Source organism: Epinephelus lanceolatus, chromosome 10, assembly GCF_041903045.1.
Source record: "Epinephelus lanceolatus isolate andai-2023 chromosome 10, ASM4190304v1, whole genome shotgun sequence".
Taxonomy (NCBI): domain Eukaryota; kingdom Metazoa; phylum Chordata; class Actinopteri; order Perciformes; family Serranidae; genus Epinephelus; species Epinephelus lanceolatus.
Genome location: NC_135743.1, coordinates 23784944 through 23808742, shown reverse-complemented (window position 1 = coordinate 23808742; position 23799 = coordinate 23784944). Strand labels below are relative to the sequence as shown.

Sequence of the window (23799 nt, the reverse complement as noted above, 5' to 3'; positions counted from 1 at the left end):
TTGTTTAACAGATCATAAATTTCCGATGTAGTTTACTTGTACTTTTGTAACCTATTGTATGGGTGTAATTTTTTTAAATTTTATTCTAGACCAGTGACAGTTGTGGCTGGAAGCACTATGTTTTCAAGTTTTCTTCAAATGTGGCAAAAATGTCCACTTGGACTCAACAATGAACTAATCCGATTGTAGCGGTCATAGGTCATAAGCCAAGGTCACTGTGACCTTGTCTGTCTCATTCTTGTGAAGGTGATATGTCAAGAACACCTTGGGGGATTCCTTCGAATTCGGTACAAATGTTCACCTGGACTCAGTGATGAACTGATTAGATTTTAGTGGTCAAAGGTCAAGATCACTGTTACCTTGCATCTGTCTTATTCTCGTGATCGCGATATTTAAGAACACATTGAGGGCATTTCTTCATATTTGACACAAACGTCCACTTAAAAATGTACTGATCAGAATCTTGCAGTCAAAGGTCAAGGTCACTGTGACCATGCATTCGTCTCATTCTCATGAGTGGGATATCTTAAGAGGGCCTTCACGGAATTTCCCTTAATTTGTCACAAGCGTTCACTCGGACTCAAGAATGTACTGATTAGACTTTGGTGGTCAAAGGTCAAGGTCACTGTGACCTCCTCACAAAGCATGTTTTTGGCCAAAACTCAAGAATTTATGTTAATATGACAAAACTGCACATAAATGTCTGATAGGCTATAATGATGAAGTGACAAAAGGTCAAAAGTCATCTTTACTGTGACATTATAATGTTTTGCATGAACACTTTTTTTGGCCATTACTTAACTTCATATCTCAAGAAAATAAGGGGAGACATTTTGTTGGGCACTGAATTGGCAACACTAATCTTGGATGCCCACTGTAAAACTGTGTTGATTGTATAGTAGGGCTGCCACGATTAGTCGACTAATCGGTGACTAATCGACTATTAAAATAATCAGTGACTATTTTAGTAGTTGACTAATCGGTTTGAGTCATTTTTCATAGAAAAGTACTATAAAAGTACCCTAAAATACTCTTATTGCAGCTTCTTACGTTCAGATATTGGCAGCTTTACACACTCTCCCGTGACAGTGAACTAAAACCCTTTGGCATGCGTATGAAACAAGAAATTAGATGACGTAATTTGGGGGTTTGGGCGAGACAGACCGACATTTTTCAACATTTTAACACATTTTTCGATGAAATGATTAGTCGACTAATCGAAGAAATAATCAACAGATTAGTCGACAATGAAAATAATCGTTAGTGGCAGCCCTATTGTATAGATCTTCTGTGCTGTCAGGTTGAAGATGTATGTGGAGCATTCATGTTTTCACAGACATGGATTTGAACTATAAGTGCAACTTTACAGGTTCACAGAGGCATTCAAGTGCAAGGCAGCAATTCTAGTTTAGTTAAATTTAGAATAAACCAAAACTGTGTGTAAATGCATTATATTGTTACATCTTTATAGAAACTTTACTTCACTCTTACAGGTCTGGGGTTAATATTAACACCAATAAACATCCATATCAAGGTTTTTGGAAGAATTTATTTTGCTGTACAAGAACTAGAGCTGTTGAGTTTTGTTGTTTTGAATTTGAGCAAAAGTGTACACACAGTTATACACATAATTAAAGGCCCTGTATAATCCAAAGACATATTTGGCACATGGAAGGAACATCTCTGTCAGCCTCCATTTCGTCTAATCCTAACAAGAGCTCCATGTGTTTAGTTTACTTCTTTCTTCAAAATTATATTATATTAACACCTAAATCAGTTTAAGCTTTTTACAGAAAATGTAAAAGTGTCAGTCCACTGATGCGGCCTCGCATTACCACCCCCTACCAAAGAGAACTCAAGGAATTGTAAAGTCGATGTCCAGGGTCTGGAAATTTAATGTGAAGTAAGAAAAGAGAGTTTGAATTGAGAAACCTACATTTTAAAGGCTAAAAGACAAATTTGTTGATGATAACACATTTTCATCTGTATTCTGTGCTAAAATGTTCCTTATAAATGCCATTAATAATCAACGTCAACAAATCCAGTACGGGTCCTGCAAAGTCAAACTTTTTCACAACAGTTTAAATGAAGTCTCTTCTTTTGCACACAGCTCCATGACATTTAATGAATTCCCATGTTGATCTGTGTAAGCAGTATGTGTGTATTCATGTTGTTTCACTATAATGACTATGAGTATACAAGGTGAAAAAAGAGCTCTAAACTAAACTCTAAATCTAAACTGAAAATGTAAGTCATATTAAACAGATTTGTCTGTTTCACTGTCTGCAGCCATTTATCTTGTAATCATCTGTAAATGTATTAAACCCAGCGCAGGCAGCTTTACGTGCAGATTTTTTGCATCCTTTCTCCAAAGGCTTTCTTTCAACCCAGGTGTTTGACTCCAACAGATACTGCATCCTACAGAAAGAGGGAGAGAATGAACAGAAATTGAAATAGTCAGTGTAAAATTGTACTTTTATTAGTATTACTGATGATACTTACTCTCCATATGAGTCGGTTGTAGAGCCATCTTTGCCCATGATGAGATACTGTTTTCCCAGTTCAAGATGTCCTTTACAGTGACGCCTCTTAGCAAACACTCGAACAGAATTCTCACTCACATGGATATCTTCATCTGGCAAACAGGTGATTGTCATTATGTTAAGATGGATCATCTAAGCATAAACAATAAAAGTTCAGTGTTACAGCATCTGCTTTACTTACGGGATCTGAGGACCTCATTTACTTTAATTTTGTACAGCTCAAAGTTACTCTTCATGGAAACATTGAGGACTTCAACAATGTATGCTGAAATAAAACAAAGTGTCACTATATGAAAGTAAAGGTTTGCGATTTTGATAGTCAAGGTAATATAAGTTTACACCATAACGTCTTGTGTGCAGTACTGACCGTAATCTACTGTAGGGTAGAAGCAAGCATGTTGTAAACGGTGATTCGTTGTGATGCTTTGACCTCTTCCCAGTTGAAATGTATTTTGTATTTTGTGACAGGGTCCTAAAGGAAAGATGAATATGATAATTTAAATTCTTTACACAAACCTGAAAGGTAAAGCTACATTTATTAACAGGTGTTTGTCGGTATGGATCTCAGAGTAATGGCCTACTTTCTGCACACTGGCACACATCCTCTGAACACAGTTTGGAGACCACATTGCTTCTTTGTGGGGCAGAGTAGAACACGGTACACTTTCTGTCTGCAAGGAAAGCACGAATAGTTCATAAATGCCTGGTAACTTATCCAAACGTCCCCTCTTTCGTGACAAAATAATTTTAAAAAATTGCAGAAATATGAAATGAAAAGCTTACTTGGTTCATAATAATCATAGAACACAGCTGGAGCGGGCTGTAGAAGGCCAATTGGTACTCTCTGTATAGCATCAAAACTAATGCATTCCTCTGATTCAAAGAGCTAGAGCAAGAGAAGATATCTTTTAGTACTGGATATGTAAAATTTGTCTGTATGTAAAAAGATTTCTGCCTCACCTCATTGAAGTAGAGCAGCACCTTTCCATAGGAGACCTCATAATGGGAAATGTACCGTTCAGGTTCGTCTTTTAGCTACAAAGAGACAAAAATTGACTATATTTCCATTTTAAATTTTCTATTTATCATGTCCTCAATGTGCATTAAAACAGACACATGCTTTCCTCCTGGATAATGTTATGATCATGGGTTCATATTACAGCCCCTAGTTGTAAATATTTCAGCCCTAACTTCTGAGAAATCATGTTTCTTTTTTCAGAGCCGAAAAATCGTAACAGTAATGATTTCCAAACGCTTTGTCGTTGGTGCTGAGAAGAAAACATGGCACCAGATTAAAAAATAAATTTAACCCAGAATTCAGATGTGAATTTATTGAAGTCAGATGCTGTTAGCACCCAGATGTGGACTGTGTCACTCTTTTAATTACCTGACCATCTGGTGGTCTTTTGTGAGTTTTTTCTCATAAATGCACCACTTTAATCTCATAAAATATCTGAGATTGACTAGTGCTAGCCATAACTATGATCTCTTTGCCCTCATCCTAACCACTTCCAACCCAAACGCGTTAACATTATGAGATCCAGCCAATCGCAGCACACAGTCAAATCCATGATAAAGGCGGATTTATACTTGTGTGTCAGCTCTGTACAGAGCCTACACTGTAGCCTACATTGCCTACGCTGTTGTGAGCATTTATACTATAGCAGTAGTGTGTCTGTCACTCTGCAGTTACACCTCCAAATCACTCGTCGGTGGTGGGGTTTCTGTTAAATGCTGTTAAGTTGATGCAAAACACACTGAAAACACATATTAAACATGACTCACTAGTGACAATTTCAAACACAAGTACACAAATTGGCTTCACTATAACTCGCAGCATTCACAAAGTACTTGTCTTTTGCTGGACACATTTTCCCCCAAAAATACAATATGCTAATATTATTAGCGCAAGCCTATGGTATTTTATATCATATAAATTAACCTAGTGGCTAGTGGAGATCTCCTCTGCTCATATGAAGTCAAAATAAATGACACATAAGAAAAATTAAAATTTACTATTTTATGGAGGCTTTTCACAATTTATTGTTCCTTATCTGTGAAACAAAAGTAAATAAAAGCTTCCTTTCCACGAAGGGAAATGTTTTTCAGCTTAGAGAAAAAAACAGACAGGAGGTCTTTGTTGCAGCGATGTGTAGTTACATTTCTGGGGAGGTGCATGTCAGGTGTACACCTACGGTGTAGGTTAGGCTGTAGGTTCAGTGTTGATTTCGATGCAGAAGTATAAATCCAGCTTAAGGCATCACAGGGACAGGTGTAAGTAGCCGAATAGCTGCAGTGTGACTACTGTCACTTGAGTGCAAACAGAGACATTGCCTTTATTTAAACTGTAGCTTAAAAAATTAGCTTTCTCAACACCGTCATCTTTAAGGGAAATTTTTGACTTTTTCTGAGACTTATTTTAGTGATGCTTGTTGTCTTTAAAGTCGAGAGTTAGATGAGAAGACTGTTAACATTTTCATCTTTGTATGCTAAACATAAGGGCTAACTTAAAGGGCCAGTGTGTAAAATGGGTTGAAAACAGTGACATCAGTGGTCAAATTCTAGATTGCGCGGCTCACTCGCTCACCCCTCCCGTCGCGTAAATGACGGTGGCCTCGTAGGGACAAAAAGCCTTGCGCAGACACGAGTTTTTCAGGAGTAGGTCTATCTAGCGACAAGGTGAATGTTTATTTAGAAATCTAAACCATGTTACGATATTGTAATGGATCACTCACGAGCGGGAGACCAGGATAGCGTTTGGGAAAAAGGCCCGTTTATTTGAGCACTCCAAAAACTCCGGTAACACTCCAGGGGGTAAAAGACTCCGTCCCAAACTCTGACTCTTCTGGCGTAACACACACACACTTCATACACGCATACTCGTTTACAATACCTAGCGGGGACCCCCTCCCCTCTCTACTCCACCAATCTCCAGCCCACACACTGACTGACAGCGTAGCCAGTAAACAGAGCTCAGCTGTTTATTTAGCCTAGCAATATCTCCAGACTATAGTAGCTGCAATGGACGACTTTGAACGCGATTTTTAAGAGTTTCTTGTAGCGGACACAGATCCAGAGCCATACCTGTTTGAGCCGGAGCATACAGATGAGAGCCGGAGTACACTGAGCGGGCGAGAAGAGATGCTGAATCCTCCGCTCCCATTTTGCTGCAGAGAATGGGATTCGGTGCTACTGCTACCATCGTTGGGGAGATATATCATCAGGAGGAAAAGCGCCACAGAGAGTGCATCACAAGGAGTGAAGTTGCGTCTTCTTTTCCTCGCAGATGACGGTTCGGGTTCATTCTCTCCTGTTGCGTGGTAAGTGTGGTCCATTCGCAAACTTTATAACTAAAAAAACCTTTCACTACTCTCCATCGACGAACTACTAACACTCTCTGATGTTTCCTCCTCCTTCTTCCTTCCTTCCGCTGTCTTCGTTAGTTTATTTATACACGCGAAACGCGTTCTCTGGCTGGCTGGATTGTCCGCTCGGGCTGCCTTACATACATGGCGGCGCAAGATGGCGACCTCTCTAAAGCAAGGCCCTTGCTATATGTATATATATATATATATATATATATATATATATATATATATATATATATATGTGTGTATATATATATATATATATGTGTATATATATATATATATATATATATATATATAAAAGCATAATTATGAGGCTACGAAAACCAAACGAATTTTATTTTATAGCGATTATACACTTATATAAACACATTAATGGGTAGAATATTCAGATTCAGATTCAGATTTGACAATAAACCATGCCAAATATTACACTGGCCCTTTAAGTTATTTGTTTATTATGTAGGTCCTATCAGGACTATTTCTTGATCAGGAGAACTTCCGGAAGTCTGCGCTGTTTGCCGGATAACAAGTCACAGTTAACTTTTAAAATTGAATGTACAAACTTGTACTTTTGACTTTCTCTCCAATTGTAAGTCACCTCAGATTTTCTATTGAGAAAATGAATGGGACACGACATCAGGCACCCGAAAATAGCTTCACCCACTTTGCACTGAATGATGAAGAGGAGGTAGAGAGAGCTACTAACCCTGTCCAGGTCCTGAGTTACAGCCTCAAATCCACTCAGAAGTGTGATGTCAGCAATGGCCATTCCTGTGAGATTGCTGTCTGGGCTATGACTACAAACAGGAAAACAATGAAAAATACAGGCTGAGAAAGACAATGATCAGGATTTATGATTTTTTCACGTAAAGTTTGTCTCTTTAATACTTATAAAAAGCAAATATGACATGAAACTCATTTTAACTAACCTGACACAGATTGTATAGGTGAGAGTCTCATCTGACTTTACATCGTTATCAACATCTCTCCTGTTTTGGGTGCGAGCATCAAACCACTCAATTGCTGATCGTGGCACTCGTGCCTCCTTCTCCACCACCTCATCGTTGTTATTGTAGTCGTCATAGTACTCATAATTTTCTATGATCTTAGCTTGAGAGACAGAGGTTAATGTATCGTTGTTGCTTTAATCAGCAACACATGACTGTACCTTGTTATCAGCGACAAAAGCTCACCAGTGTACTGCACTTTCCCCGCCACCGTGACTCTGATGGACACTTGGTCACAGTCGTCCTTGGGGTCCAGTAGATAGTAAGCTTTTACAATCTGCCAAAGACATTGGTAATAGTAAATGGACCTGCACTTGTATTGTGCCTTTCTAGTCTTCCGACCACCCATTCACACACTGGTGGCTGAGGCTACCATACAAGGTGCCACCTGCAACTTGGTAACCATTCACTTGCACTTACACACTGATGGAGCAGCCATCAGACACAGTATTTTGCCCAAAGATACTTCGACATGTGGGCTGGAAGAGCTGGGGATCAAACCACCGTTCTTACGATTAGTGGACGACCCACACTACCTCTGAGCCACAGCTGCCTCAGGTTGGTGACTTACTGTAAATTATGTGATCTTTCAGCATATCTACAGACATTAATCAAACTTACTTTCAGCTTGGTATCTCCTTTTCCTGTCAACTGCACATTTATGTTGCTCCCTGAAAATTTCTGGGGCAAAAGACACATACACACACACACACACACACACACACACACACACACAAAGGCAAGTCATCTAAGAATGAGGTTGAATATTTATGTGTATTTTAGTGTAATTCTGACAATGCTCTATGATACCTTGAGGTCTGTTTCCACCTTCTCCTTCTTATTTTCCAGTGCAAGCTTTACAATGTCTTTCCTTCCTTGGACTGTGAATTCTACAATCATATTTGCATCGGGACTGATGGACCTCTTTAGCTCATACTCCGCGAGGGCTTCCAAGGCCATGATTGTATCCTGAGCACAGTAGTAAAACATTAATAACATGTTTATTTTATCTTCTCTGATGGTTAATCTGGACTATATGCACATCGCAATCACCTGTGAGGATTTGAAACCTCCAAAGTAGTTTTCTTGGGTGGTTAACCAGCAGGCTGTTTCGTCTGCCCACTTGGTATGCCCAAGTTCCACTGCAGCGAGGAGGGCATAGGCTGTAGTCTCTACTGTAATGCCATCTGCATGAGCTTGATTCTGTGGGCTGGCATTAGTTGTCCACAGGTAACAGCCATTCTTCCCTGATGTAACAAGTAGACAGAAAGTAGAAATGATGACAATTTTAAACAATAGCATATTGTGATACACTTTTTTTGTTTACATTGTGACCAAAACAGATATGGTTGCTCTTAGGGTCGGGCAATATGAGATAACTAATCAATTTAAACAACTGCTTTATGGCAGCATTGGATTTTTATATTTTATTTTTACATCAGTGTAATGAAATAACTTTGTTCTTTCAGGCAGTTAATTCACTGTATTTGCTAAAAACGGACGTTTCTGTCAAGTTATTTTATCCATAATCAGTTTCTCAATTGACTATATGGATTATGAATATGAAACTACATATATTATCCATATCACCCACACCTATTAGCTTTGATTGTACATGCCTTTGGTAGCCAGTGCTTGAAGTTTAGTCCAGGCAGATGAATGATCTGTTCCCTGCGGCAGACAAACTGCCAGACAGTAGGCTGTGATGGCAACAGCATAGGGATGTTGAAGCTCCTCGAGGTGTGAAAGGAGATATGTTGTTGATCTTGAAATGCTTGCTTCCTGGTAGAAAGTAGAAAGAAGTCAGTCAGTACACTTTATGCACGAAATCTTTCAAATTATGCATTGATGACAGTGTATTAAAATACATTGAGTATATAAACAATACACACCTGTAAGGCTAAGTGTCAACAGCCACGCTAGCAGCTCTGTAAGGCTGTACTTAGGCACAGCAGTGCTTTAAATCATATGTTAATCGTAGCATGCTAACATGACTACAATGCTAACATACAGCTGTTTAGCATGTTTACCATTATCACCATCTTATTTTTAGCTTTTTAGCCTGCTAACATTTGCTAATTAGGCCAAAACACAAAGTATAGCTGAGGCTGAGGGTTATGTCATTAGCTTTCCAGGTTTTAGTCATAAACCAAAGTATGAATAGATCTATATTAAGATTTTGCTGTGAGATGAAAAGTCAAGAGATCAGCAAAGCTAGGCTGGTAACCATTAATGTCTGTACAGTCACTCTAGTTGATGTTGAGGTATTTCACGGGAAAGGTGAAAGCTTTGACCTGCTAATGGTGTTAGGGGAACAGTTTGAAGATCACCAAAGTCATCAGAATTCTTCCTCTGGGCAGCACTAATGTCTGTACAAAACTGCTTGGCAATCCATTCAGTAGTTGTCGAGATATTTCAGTCTGGACCAATGTGGTGGACAAACATTGCCATCCCAAAAACAACACTGCTAGCGTGGCCAAAAACAGTTACTCCGGACAGTAAGTCTTTCTATTATCTCACCGCATTATTTCTCAGGTCAGTTTGCAGGAACTGAAGGGACCGTTGCAGTGCAAGAGTTATGAAAGCTGTCATAGATGCATCTTGGTCTTTGCCTTTCTACATTAAACACAGAGACAATATTGCATTCAAATGACTGCTAATGAGTTTGTTGCCACATCCAATACTGTTCTAATATACGTATGTGCATGTTCTAACCAATACACGGTTGAGATTACCAGAACTCCTCTGTGTAGCACTGGATTTGGGTCACTAAATGACCCATCAGTCTTCTGTACAGAGAGCAAGTAACTGACTGATTGCCTGATCTCTTCTTCTGGTACAACCCTAGCCTTCCTGCCCTGCTGTCCAAAAGCCACTGTCTGACGCTGTGCCACCAATGATAGCACTTTCACTACAAGGGCAGTCACCCTGAGGACAAGAAAAAGGAAAAAATAAGGAATAAGAATTGATTGAAAAAGCGCATTTATAATTTGAGATACTGGAAATGAGAAAAGTTGATTTCCTCTATTTGATATTGGAAGTAACTACCTTGCATCAAAAATCATTAAGGCAGCATTTATACTCACCAGTTACTAGATGGCACTGAGCCCCATGCTCCATAAGATCCGTCAGATTTCTTGTATGTTAAAATCCTCACATAACCTTTCAAAGAAAGTATTTACTGTGTTGAAAACTGAAATGTCTATAGCCATGTTAGTGACTTGTAGCTGGTGCAGTGTTCATAAACAGTGTGTGAAATACCTGGTGAAAAATAGGGGGTCCCACCTACCTAGTGCTCCAGTGTTATGCTGAAGTCTTAAACTGACTCATCATGCATTACACACGATTTCATGGATGCAAGCTAAGATAATCCACTGTAACAGGCTATACACGTTTTGCTCACACATCACCAAGGCTAATATTGTTAACAAAAAGGCCAATCACAAAACTACACAACAACTATGCCTTGCAACAGAATCCATGCAGCACACTATTTTTCTCTAACCCGACACACACACACACACACACACACACACACACACACACATGCGTGCACACATACTCAAACCCGACACATGCGCACTTTACAAAGCAGGTCTATCAGAAGTCAGTCATTGCAAACATGACTGGATAAAAAACACAAAACGTGTCAACCTTACCTGAAACTAATAATGGACTACAGAGGCCTAACAAGTAACAAACTTTGCTTTCTCTTTGATGTATTTTTCCAACTTCATGTCTACAGAGTTTGTATTTTTAACTGGGTATATAATATGGTTCAGGGGCCCATTCTGTATACTCAGTTCAAGTTTACTGATCTGGTGGGGATTTGGGGCGATCCGGGATCAGACCACCTTGCGCTACCTGTCTGATCCCAGACCTTCCTGACTCCACTGGATCAGAAAACTTTCGGTTGCTGTTGTTACACAGGTGAGACCCTGCTGCTGGCCACCGGTCTGATGTGACCCCCAGCGCTGAAGTTTGCGCTGGCTGAATTTCAGTTGCTAAAGCTGTTAAGTGTAGGTCTGTCTTCACGAAATATGACAGCTAGAGTAGATTGTAAAATAGCGATATGGGGCTCTGAATTTGATACATTTACCATTTATCAGACCACAAATGCATAAAGAATTAGCTAGCTATGGCATCCCAGAGTCTCTCTGGCACTAGAAGACCACTTCACCAGGATGAAAGCGGGCGACAGAATTAGCTAGCTAGTTGTCCCTGCTGGCACTAACTAGCTAATTCTTACACTGTTGTTTTGGTGTGAATATGTTCTTCACTGTAATTTTTTTTGCAAGACATTATGCAATTAACTGCTTTATATGCTCCTACCTTGCTCAATTTTATCAAGAGCATCATCTCTGCTACCAGCAGGCAGGTTAAACCATTGCTCACTCAGGTCAAGGTAGCGAACGGCTGATGCTGTAGGGGCCAGTTTTGTCATTGTCTGTTCTAAACATCCTGTAGGCAGTACGATCAGGTCAGCAACCTTCTTAGGGGAAAGAAGGTTCTTCGCATGTGAACTGCCAAATCCATCCCCTGTAAGATGAAAACACTGAAAGGGTGAGACACTTCTTTACAAAGGTATGTGAATTGTATGTCTTTGTGTAACAGCACATACCTTCCACTGAAATGAAAATATTGGAGCTGGAGTCAGGGACTACGCCATCTGGTAAAATTCCGCTAATATTGAAATCCATCGAGCTCCTCCCTATCAAGATAGAAGTAAACTGATTCAAGCACATATTAATGTAAATTATATTGAACAATCAAAATAATGACTGCCAAGCAAATGTCATGAAGACATACTGAAAGAACTCACCGCCTAATTTAATCACTCTGGTTTCTTCTTCTCTCTTTTCTAGTCCCTCTGCCTACAACAAAATATAGAGCTGATTACTCGTCGTCGCTAATTGCTAGTCGCTAACTAATCACAAGTTGATTTAAGTTAACAAAACTAGTACACAAATATGCTCATTAGTTAAAATTTTAATGCATACTTATTACCATAAAAGTGTTAAGTGTAGACATAGACAATGTCTAATGCATAGATTATTATTACTGTATTATAGCTTATAGCACTTTTATCAATTTGTGTTAACTGACTGAACATTAGTATATCAGTATATAGCTTAAAGATTATTATTAAAAAAAAAAAAAAAACAGCTGACAATGTAATCAAATCTAATTGTTTAAGATTGTTTAAGACTGTCAAATTAACATACCCAGGAGGAGCTCAGGTTATGAGAAAATGCTGATATATCACATATGGAGGGTCAACAAAGGCAAGTCATTTTTGCTAAGCTTGAGATCCAAAATGACTACTTATATGTCACGTTTCCATATTTCTTTTGTCAAGTAGGTCGCTATTATGAAATTATTGTTTTGTAAAGAGATTAAAAAATAATGTCTTAGTCACTCACCAACACATTCAAAGTCTTCTCAACTGCATCGATTCCCACCTCATTCTCTATATCATAGAGACGTATTTTGATGGGTATTGAGCCAGTTACCATGGGGACGGCACTGAAGGAAACAAACTGGGACGACTCTGGCTCCACAGTAATGTTAACAAAAGCTGTAGTGGTGGCTGAGCCAGGGGAGCAAAGTCCTTCAGTTTGTTCCATGTGAACCGCCACCTATAAAAATGCAGGTGTCCACACATTAAATACCATCAAGGACTACAGTTCAATTTGTACCACTTAACGTCAGCATTAGGTTATCTCTACCTGTAGTGTTTCGTAGCCATAGTTGTAGATAACAGGTGAAATGGATAGTTGCTCATATTTTTTCACTGAGTAAGGCAGTCTCAGAGACACAAATACACTCTTAAATGCTCTGACCTCAGAGGGCTTAACTACACAGAGACCTGAATGAAAACATAAAGAAAGTAAATTGTGAGAAGCTCTAAAGTCAAAGATCCAAGATTTATTTGTGATTTGTGATTATTACCAGTGGTTGGAGACAAAGTGACGACCTGAATCTCCCATGTGGTGATAGAATCAGGTAGAGTCAAAGAATACCTAAGGAGTTTCAGTTAAGATAAAATGAAGAATGTTGTTTTACTAAGATGCATCTGACAAATGCTTTGTCCAAAAATAATTTATGCCAGAGGTGTCAAACTCATTTTAGTTCATGGGCCACATACAGCCCAATTTGATCTGAGATGGGCCGGACCAATAAAACCATCGCACAATGACTAAGTGCCATCAGCTCCAATATTTTCCCTTTTTTGTGTTAAAAATTACAAGTACATCCTGTAGGCATTCACCTTTTTACAAAACAGATAAACAGCCTGAGATACTTTAAGAAAAATAAGTGCAGTTACAACAGTATGTCTCAGTTTTCCCACATTCAGTCAGTCTACTTCTCACGGTCATTACATGTGCATTCATACATACATTTCCTGATACAGATTCTTTTCAGCTGAAGCTGCTGATTGACACTATTTTGCACAATGTTCAATATCTCTAAACCTAGTCACAGTAAGTATTCATTGGTACATCAGAGAACTGTACTCTGGTCAAGGTGGAAAAGCCTCTGAAGCAGAATTTTACATTAAATAGGCAACGCATTGTTTAAGTTGCTCCTGAAACCTGGCACCTCTTGTCAAGTCATCTATTTGATTTGCATTTCCATTACAACAGGGCAACCTTCTTGAAGATGTGTCTTAAAGTGATGATGGCTTGTCTTGAGTAATGACGTTTAAAAGCAGAGTGTTGATCTATAGATAGATTCTTCACAATAAAAGTCCCACGTTCACAATAAAAGTCCTGCGTTATTTTGTTATGTATAAACTTATTTTGTGAAGCAGAAAAATAAGGAAATGTTGACATTTTGATAAGTAGCGTCACACAACTTATAATACGGCAGATAGAGAACATGAAACAGTAAGATAAAGAGGGGTTGTCGGGGGTTAGCTGCGGTCAGTGAGACGTCACTGCTAACTGCTAAGGGGTCGTCGGGTGTTAGCTGCAGTCGCGAAATGTCACCACTACCTGCTTGAGGGTTGACGGCCTGGCTTTTGGACCTACTCTAGAGAAGTTCCGTCTCCGGCACAGCTTGGCGTAGCACAGCGTGTCTAATCTGACAATGGAAACACAAATTGGCGCAGTGTGGCTTTACTCGGGGCAGCCAAGAGTGACAATGGAAAAAGGGTAATGGTGGGCCAAATTCAACCCTTTGGTGGGCCAGTTCTGGCCCACTGGACGTATGTTTGACACCCCTGGTTTATACTGTGGACTTAAGGTAATACATTTAACCAGATTCATTACACGAAACATTTAAAAAACACTGCAATTCTCACAATCGATAAAAGCCACAAACAGCAGCACCTCTAAAGGCTATCAACAAAACTGGGGGGTAGCAAAGGCTGTAATGGCTGTAACTAGAAACTGTATTTGTTTGGAACTGTCTGTCCAGCTCTTACCTTCTTTTGTCATTTACATCAAATTCTCTGAATTCAAAGCTTGGAGGGAAAAAACGTCGAATGTACTGAGCAGCAGTGTCCATGAAGAACTCTTCAATGTCAGCTGTGCTTGCAGCTAAAAATGAGAGAATAAAAGGTTTGTGATTACACTCTGTGTTAATCTTGCCACAGTTATTTATTAAATGCTGTCTAAGTAGGCATTATAAGTATTTAATGTTCACATGACAATTTCATCTTACTCCTGCCAAGTCCGTTCTGGGCGTCCTCTTGTATCTTTTTTTGTCTCAGACGCTCTCCCTCAAGGCAGCATTTTAAAAAGACGTCTGCACAGACAGGATTTGCTTCCACCAGAGAGACTCTCTTTGCTCTATCCTGACATGTCCGTATCATAGGGATGAGAGAAAACCCGCGAACACAACAGTCCTGCAGCTTTTCATCTGAAAAGTTTGATTCTGAAAGTGACAGTAAAAGAAAAAGAAAAGGCACGTGTTTATAGTATATTTTTACCAGAAGTATCTTACATTATCTCAGAGTTAAAATGCCAGAATGTTGTCTTACTTAAGGTTAGCATCTCCTGTTGAAGGTCTACAGCGCGCCTTTGTCGTACAGATTGTGAATTACAGGCAAGATCTGGAAAAGTAGTATAACAACATTAAAGCTCAGCAAGAGATATGTAAGTGGATAAATACTTGAGTTAGGATGGTTGCTGGCTCTATGAAAACTTACTAAGTTTTGAATAAAACAGCAATTACCTACATGGCTCAATACCATATCAATACTCACACTTCAATAGCCTATGTCCCATTTTCTGAAACTTGGGATACGTTAAAGTATGTTTGTGTTAATTTAATGTTTAATAAACTTGAAACAATCTTCATTGCATCAAGACAGGTAATAATACTGTTTAACACATGGTAACAGGGAGCATAATCTGTTTGTCCTGTTGTCGTTTAACATTTTAAAGGATTTAAATTAAGTAAATTGTGTTTTTGTCTCACCCTTTTTCCATGCTGATTGTGAATGAGATACAAAAGACAGGCCAGCGTCTTTTAGTACAGATTCAGAGTCAGCTCCACCACCATATGAGCAACCAAGGTCATACGACCGCATGGTGGAAAACACCTGAAAAGTGAAACAAGAGCTTGGATTTATGTATGATAATATATGGCTTGAATTAAATATTCTCAGTGAGACAGTAAGTGTGAAAGTGTTACCTGTTTGCCTGTGAGTTTATTATCAGCATTGAGAGCGTAGATGGCTTTATCCACAGCCAGTAAAGCCACTCTGGCTCTCTGACCATGTAAGTCAAAGTCTAGCTCGGACCGTCTTCCAGGTTCAAATGGTCCTCTTGATTCTACCTGAATTTAAGTTACAATATTACAATTAATATTATCAGTGTCATTGTCAAAGGTCAGGGTTAAAGGAACAGTGTGAAGACTTAGTGGCATCTAGTGGTGTAGACTGCAAACTGCAACCAGCTAAAACTTCTCCCATGTGGCAAGCGTAAAGTTATGGTAAAGATTCCTTCAGTGTTCATTGTTCAGAAGTTTTTTTGTTTTTTTTACTGAGCACCAAATTATCCACAGAGATCTGCTCCTCTGCAAAATGAATGGACCAGGGGCCTCATTTATAAAACTGTGCAGAGAATCTACACTAAATGTTTGCGCACATACAAATGAGGAAATGGACGTACGCCAAAAAATATTCTGATTTATAAAACCATGCATACGCATGCAAGTACGCAGTCTTCTTTTATAAATCCCAGATTAACTTGGCATTGTCTGCACATTTACCAGCCTCATTTCCAATATGCTACCTGCCCACATTCAACCATAAATGGTCAATGCAAAGCACCTCATTAATGCTGATGCATATACACAAGCTGGCTGATCAGTGTTTTTTTTTTATGGTAAATCATGGCAACGACCGAGAGGAAAACCACGAAAATTGAAATTCCTGATGCAGAAGTTGAGGTGCTTCTGTGGGTGAGCTGGAGGTAAAAAAGTACATCGCCTATTGTTAAGTGGGCAGTGGGGTCACAAACGAAAGAAAATGCATTGAGTTCAAACATGTTGTTGCTGCTTTTAACGCAGTGAGTTTGTCAAATGGGACACTACCTAACATTTAAAAAAGAAGTCAAAAAGAAAAGAAAAGAATCACTGTTTTCCAGTGCTGCTCTTCAGGGAGTGACTGCTGACTATTGCTGTGTCTCAAATCGCATACTTCTGTACTTACACTTAATATTTTGAGTGCATAAGTGTGTTCACACTGAGGAAGGGGCCACTTTTCAAACTGGAAATAGCGGCCGAGGACTGTGCGACCGTAAACGTCGCTGCATTGTACAAATACATGTGTTTTTTGCACTAAGCACCACTATATTGGTGTCAGGTATGAGCCAGCAGTATGTTTATTGGGTTAATTTAGCAGCCTGTAATGATTTGGTACCGCGAACGATAACGCGAATGCTAATGGTAGTTTGCTAACTGCTAATTTGCGGTTGTCATTTCCGGTGAGTGCACAACGGCCGTGTTTGGTTTGAGACAACACTACCCTGTCGAAATTCGTGCGCTACGCCAAAGAGTATAGTACACATAGTATATTACATAGGAGTGTACTAACGGAAGTATGTGATTTGAGACACACCATAAGTTTGCCAATGCAAAGTAGCAAAAGCGCAAATGCCCCTATGGCCAGTGTTTGGTTTGTCCATTTGAGGCTACTGTAGAATTACTGTGTTGCAGCATAGCAGACTTGGTGGACAGGGACCCGCTCCCTATGTAGACAAGACAGCTCATTCGGAGGTAACGAAAACATGGCAATCCTTATTTCCAGGTGATCATACGTTGAAGAAAACATACTTTTTATTTTTTTTTTACATTTATGCCAATAAACCCCTCTCTAAATCCTACACACTGGATCTTTAATTAAATGAATAAATTCAAACAGTACATCTAAAAATATAGGTTGTGTAGGCTATGGTCAGTAGTTGGAACCAACTAGAACTAACCCCCCCCCCTCGCTGCACTCCTATCTGTTCCGTTTACTCACCTTGACCTTTATCGCACATTCATCCGTGACATCTATCCACACCGAGTCAGCGATGATGTCACCACGCTGGTTGTAGTAGTAGCCAATCAGACGGAAGGATGGCACCATATCAGGTGTTATCTGCAGGTTGTGTTTAACTGCATTACCTAGTCCAAGAGAGCCCTTTTGTATTATGATCCCACGGCTTAAGACCTACAACACAGTCAATATGAAAATGTTAAGATATAAAATCTGTTGCTTTTTGTCAAAACAAACCATGTTGTTTTAACTTAGATGTGCCTTACCATGTAATATATATAACCCTGTCCTGGGCCATTGATGGTGTTGTAATTCACAGTCAGTGACTCGCCCACAGAAAACAACTTGTTGGTAAAGCTCAGGTAAAGGTAGCTGCCACTTGGAGATGAAGCACGTTGAATCACTTTCCTCTGCGTAAGGCCATCTGCTGACACCTAATGAAGTCAGGGTGTAAACAGTTAAACTGAACTAAAGAAACACCAAGTGATTTATCAATTTGATAACATCTTTAGAAATACTAACTTCAACAATAATCTGAGCCACGTTCTGAATATTAAACACAGGGAACACCGCCCCCTCCTGGTCAGTGGTGCCTTGCCAAGAATCCACTGAAGATTGTTTTATATCAATGTTTACTGGCACACCAGCTGCTGGGGAGCCATCTGGCAGACGCATGACCACCTATAATAACAAACCAAATCTTTCACACACAAAATCATCAGTCATGTATATACCTGTGTACCTGTTTGTTCTTTAAATGCATACCACCACATCTAGCGGATATCCAGGAAGGAAATATGAGCGAGTTCGAGAGAGATCCATTATGTATTTGTGGGAAATAATAGGAAGGTAAACTTCTGCCTCTTGCATTTCACCACCTGGGCAAAAAATGCAAAAATGAGATGCAATAAGAAATCACTGTAACATTCCTAATACCTTCCTCTTTGTACTAGTAGCAATAACAGAATTATAACAGAATTGTTGTTGTTGTTAACATATTATTGTTTTCATAATATCAAACATAGATGAATAAATAAATAAATAAATATATTTTTAGTGACAAAAGGACACTTTTTGGGATTTCTGATCTGCTATAGTGATACTAACAATTTCCTCCAGCAATTTCATGGCATATGAAATAGGCATATGTTCTACAAAATAATGGATTGTGGTAATTTTTTTTACTTGATAATTCTATTTAAAATATTCCAATGTATTTATTATATTAAGACCCCTTAAGTTTACAAGAGGTCCTGTACAATGTGAGTCAAACTGCGGTATTTCAACCATAGACTGTATAATAAAGATGACATGACAGCGCCCTAAAAGTGAAGCCAAAACATCTCAATTACCACATGGTGGCTGGCTGCCGGATTTATACTTCTGGATCAAATCGACGTGGTACCTACGATATAGGCTCTGCGTCGACATAGAGCTTACGCCATACCCTACGCCGTAGCCTGACATGCACCTCCCCAGAAATGTAACTACACATTGCGGTGATGCAGACCTCCTGTCTATTGTTGTAAGCTGAAACCATTTTCCTCAGTGGAAATGAAGCTTTTATTTACTTTAATTTCACAGATAAGAAACAGTAAATACTGAAGACATTAAAGCCTCCACAAAATAGCATTTTAAGTCTTGTGTGTGATTTATCCTTCAGGATTTATACTTTGGGATTTGGCTGGCTTCATATGAGCAGAGGAAATCAGCGCTCATTGCTAGGCTAATCTATACAATGTAAATTGCCATAGGGTTGTGTTAATAACGTTAGCATGTTCCATTTGTTTGGGAAAACGTGTTTAAGACGTGTTTTGTCAGTGAACCTTGTGAGTTCTAACGGAGCTGAATTTTGTAATGTTACCTTTGTTAAATGTTGCTGTAGTCCCTGGTTTCATATGAGTAGAGAAAAAAGCCATAGGTTTATGCTAAAAACATTAGCATTTTGTATTTGTGGGGAGAATGTGTCTAGCAAAAGACAGGCGCTTTGTCTGTGAATGCTGCGAGTTATAGTGAAGCTGATTTGTGTAGTTGCGTTTGAAATTGTCTCTATTGAGTCATGTGCAATGTGTTTTTTTTCCGGTGTGTTTTGGATCAACTAAACTTTACAGCACTTCACAGAAACCCAGCCACTGACTAGTGTTTTGGAGGTGTAACTGCAGAGTGACACAGACACACCACTGTAAAAGTATAAATGTTCACAACGGTGTAGACTGTGGCGCAGGGTCTTCCGCACAAGTATAAATCCACCTGGCGCCCCCTCCATGTTAGCCAATGGGACCTGGGCCAAACTAAAAGATGATGTGCATGCCAAATATTTTTTTCCCAAATATTTTCTGTCATTTAAGGGAAGTACTTGTGACACTGACATACGTTCAAGTTTTTGTTTTTATGTAAAGTTTGGTTTTTTGAGTGACAGCTGTGTTCGTTGGTGTGCCAACGAATCAACGGAATTACTTGCAATTGGCTGGGTGGGTGTATGGGCTGAAACTTGAAACAGTGGCGATTGCTATTGTGCAGACTCTGGTTTCAAACGATGTCACCAGTTCAAGAGGGCAGCATTCATATGCAGGATATTTTGGTTGGTTTTTTTTACAGTCTAAAGAAGTTGATACGTGTTGTCCCTCTCTATACAGTCACTAACTTTAACATTTCGCTCATAAAATACCATTTCCCATCATCCAGAATCATTGCAGTCCCCTGGAGGTGCGTAATGGGAAACGGAAACAAGCTGTCTGGCCTTTAACAAGTACGTGTTAACATAACATTTTCCTCACATGCTGCTGTACACATATATTACACTCTAAAATATATTCCCTCTTTACATCTTAGTGGTTGCTGACTTAAACATTATGTAATGAAAGAGTGTCCTTTACTTTGTATGTTGATGACGAAGACTCCCATATAAAGTTGTGCTCCACTTTGCATTAATTGGAGGAGGGTTTTGTTCTGCTGCGCATGTAAGTCTGCTATCTGGAGAGAAGCTGAAGCACTTCCATCCTGGACCTGCAAGAAATGGCTTAAATTGTTGATATGCAAGTACTGTCACACCTGAGAGATGCAATATGTTGTTAGATTATCTGATATCAGATCTTAAAATGAGCTGCATTGTAAATATTAGATAGATATCCCTTTGCTCACCGAACCAGTCAACTCCAGTCCCCTGATAATGACAGGCTTTGTTTTTTGACCAGGTTTTGCGCCTTTTTTTATCACTCCAAACTGGCAGTGGTAAGCACCTTTTACTTTCTCACCATGTGAATACCTAGAAAAAAATAATTGAAAAATGATCACTGTTGTTGAGACAAAAAGAGAGTCTAAAATTATAGTGGTGGTTTTTAAGACAAGCAGCCTAAAGGTTATAATATTAGCACAGTATCGTATTGTAAAATAGCATTTGAAAAAGGTATTAGGTCTACACATGCTGTACAGAGCTTTTTAGACACTTTTAGCTTATTTTGGGGTTTATTGATGAGCAAGTTGTTGAGCGTTAGCAGTTAATGTTAGCTTAAGTTAAAGGAAAGTCCTCTCAGGAGTTGGTGGACAAATGTGAACTGTTAAAAGTGCAAAGAGACCACGGTATAATGGACTCACTCACTCAGGTGGCCGAAAACATAACTCTGGATGTGCAAGTAGTTAATGATGGAAAGCTAATGCTAATGATTAGGTAAGTTATTGCTAGTTAACTGTTAGCTGTTACCGTTGTGTTTTTGTAAAATGTTGTGGTTTGAAATGTTGTGTTTTCTGAAATGATGTTTTGTGACATGTCGTGTTTTGTGAAATGTGTTTTCTGAAATGTCCATGTTTTGTGAAATGTTGTGTGTTGTGTGTTGTGATGTGCTTTCTGAAATAATGTTTTGTTAAATGTTGTTTATTGTGAAATGTGTTTTGTGAAATGATGTTTTGTGAAATGCCATGTTTTGTTAAATGTTGTCTTTTTTGAAAAGTTATCTATTCTGCAATGTTATGTTTTGTTAAATCTGTTTTATGATGTTTTTTCTGAAATATGTTTTGTCAAATGCCTTTTTGTCAAATGTGTTTTGTCAAATGTCTTCTGAAATGTTGTTGTTTGAAATGTCATGTTTTGTGAAGTGTTTTCCAAAATGTTGTGTTTTGTGAATTGTTTTGTTCAGAAATGTTGTGTTTTGTGAATTGTTTTGTTCAGAAATGTTGTGTTTTGTGAGATGTGTTTTGTGAAATTATGTTTTTTTGTCAAATGTTGTTTTTTCTGAAATGTTTTTATTTAATGAAATGTTTTAATCTGAAATGTTATGTTTTATGAAACATTTTTTTCTGAAATTTTTTTTTTTAAATGTCATGTTTTATGACTTTTTTCTGAAATTTTATGTTTTGTGAAATGTTTCATGAAATGTGTCTTGTGAAATGTGTGTGTGTGTGTGTGTGTGTGTGTGTGTGTTTAATGAAATGTTGTGTTTCGACCTCCAGGTCCATGGTACTCTAGGCATTTATAGTGAGTAGGAAAATTTGGCAGTAAATTGAGTGTAATGGGAAATTAATCAGCACTTACCTTGCTGAGATGCTGAAGTCAAACTGTTTAGCATTCAGCAAAATGTAGCGCTGTTCCATTGCAATGTTCACCTCAAAACTTGGTAAAACTAGGGAGTGTAACAATAAAAATGTTTTTGAGAGGGACAAGGTATTATCTGTTAATTCAAAACAAAGTGAAATACATCAAATGAGCTTACCAAATTTTTGGACTCTGAACTCTCTGGAAACGGCGTTTGCTTCATCCTCTTGATAGTGTGCTGTAATCTTCCATGTGCCCATTCTTTATATACAAAACATACATGTGTCATAATGGTATGTCAAACTTGCTTGTGCTGTTTTGTTAGACCCACTTTGTTGTTAACCTGTTTTAACGTACTTAGAGACATCAGGTATGGGGAATGTGTCTTGGAGAATTCCTCCCTTTGCAGTCCTAAGGGACTTCATTACTCTGTTTCCAGCAGCATTCTGTCATAAAATATTAAAAGCCTAAATTGTTAAATGAAGTTAAACTGTAAAAATAATTTATTCAGATATTTCAAAATCCTCTTTATTCCTAGAGAAAAAGCATCTTCTTACAAATACTGATATCTGGAACACTTCCTCGTGTGGCCTGAATGAGTGGTCAAGAGTGAATATCCTGTATCTCACTAGAAGAGAGATAAAGTAACTTTAAAAACAATCACTGGTAGTTATTTGTTGAGTGGAGAATGTTTGCACATTTATTGACTTTCCTTTTACCTTTCTGTGTCAGGCTGTAGATTGGCTGGTCAGTCTGAATAAAGATATAGCCCCTGTGTTTTGACACCAGGACACGTGTCATCCTCCTGACACTGAGGGAGGGAATCTCTGCCACCAGCATAAGGTAGGGGCGATCTTTACTTGGAGGCAGTGTTGAGTAAATTTCCCTGTCTATCTGTTAAGATTAAAACACAAATTAGATGCTTAGGTTAATGACATCTCATTCCTGTCTGTGATGAGAGTGATGAAATGTCTCATACCATGAGCTCAACTGTTTTGACCTCTCCTTCCGCAGTACATTGAGTTGTTTTCTTCTTGGACACTATAGTATTACCAATCTCACGCTCCAAGTGTAAAGTAACAGGCTTGTTGAGATAAGTCTTTCCCATCTGGACAAACACTTTCTCGTTAACACCCACATGAAACACTCCAGGGGCCGAGATGAAGAATCTGAGCACAAAAGTGAAAAGTAGCTCTTACTTTATTCTTCATTACTACATTTTGCATTCGTTGACATATATGCCTATAAACATCTGCAATCCTGCATATTTCATCTTATCTACATCATGACAAAAATGACATAATAATCAATTAACATTAATTATCATGAAACCATGCATAGATTATTTAAAATGTAATGATATCTAAAATTTTCAGAGACAGGAAGCATGTTTAACCATCTTCATTAAACACACAAGGGTTGGCATTACATTACATTTTTACATAATGTAGGTTCATGCAGCTAGTTCTACATTTACCTGTTGTCCGTCGTAGGAAGGGATCCCACAGTCGAGATCAGGAGCAGTATCGAAAAGATGTAGCACTCCATTGTGCAGCTCCTATTTCTTTGCCTGCTCTGACATCCGCTTCTCATTAACTGGGGTTTTGTTATTCATCCACCCCTGTATTTCTCAATAGTTGGATCTCTCAATGCCCCCCCTCTTTCTGTTTTTCTGAAATCACTCTGAGGAGAGATGGCTCATGTCGCATTGTCTAACTGACAATACATAAACTGGGAAAATCAGCGTTCTGTTAAATATAACGTATACTGATGTGTGACATACTCTCTGGTTCATTAGTATGAAAATTTCAACATACATGAGAGTACATGATCTAAACAGATTAATATGAAACAT

The 23799-nt window shown here is 38.7% G+C and overlaps 1 protein-coding gene across 1 annotated transcript; it reads right to left on the bottom strand.

Moving 5' to 3' along the window:
- Positions 1–1529: 1529 nt before the first annotated feature.
- On the bottom strand, positions 1530–23582 carry c4b (complement C4B (Chido/Rodgers blood group)). The gene is made up of 41 exons (XM_033640590.2): positions 23422–23582; positions 22924–23113; positions 22664–22838; positions 22502–22572; positions 22302–22390; positions 22123–22205; positions 21945–22032; positions 20558–20681; positions 20293–20422; positions 18182–18294; positions 17939–18097; positions 17683–17850; positions 17399–17590; positions 15565–15708; positions 15349–15472; positions 14909–14980; positions 14590–14802; positions 14351–14465; positions 12874–12944; positions 12651–12790; positions 12345–12560; positions 11744–11795; positions 11543–11632; positions 11254–11460; positions 10008–10083; positions 9657–9849; positions 9442–9537; positions 8541–8703; positions 7975–8168; positions 7732–7890; positions 7543–7602; positions 7108–7198; positions 6844–7024; positions 6621–6711; positions 3504–3578; positions 3327–3429; positions 3125–3214; positions 2911–3015; positions 2725–2808; positions 2503–2635; positions 1530–2418 (listed from the first exon to the last, which is right to left on the bottom strand). The coding sequence occupies exons 1-41, from the start codon at positions 23535–23537 to the stop codon at positions 2277–2279; spliced, it is 5178 nt and encodes a 1725-aa protein (XP_033496481.2). The 5' UTR covers positions 23538–23582; the 3' UTR covers positions 1530–2276.
- Positions 23583–23799: the final 217 nt, after the last annotated feature.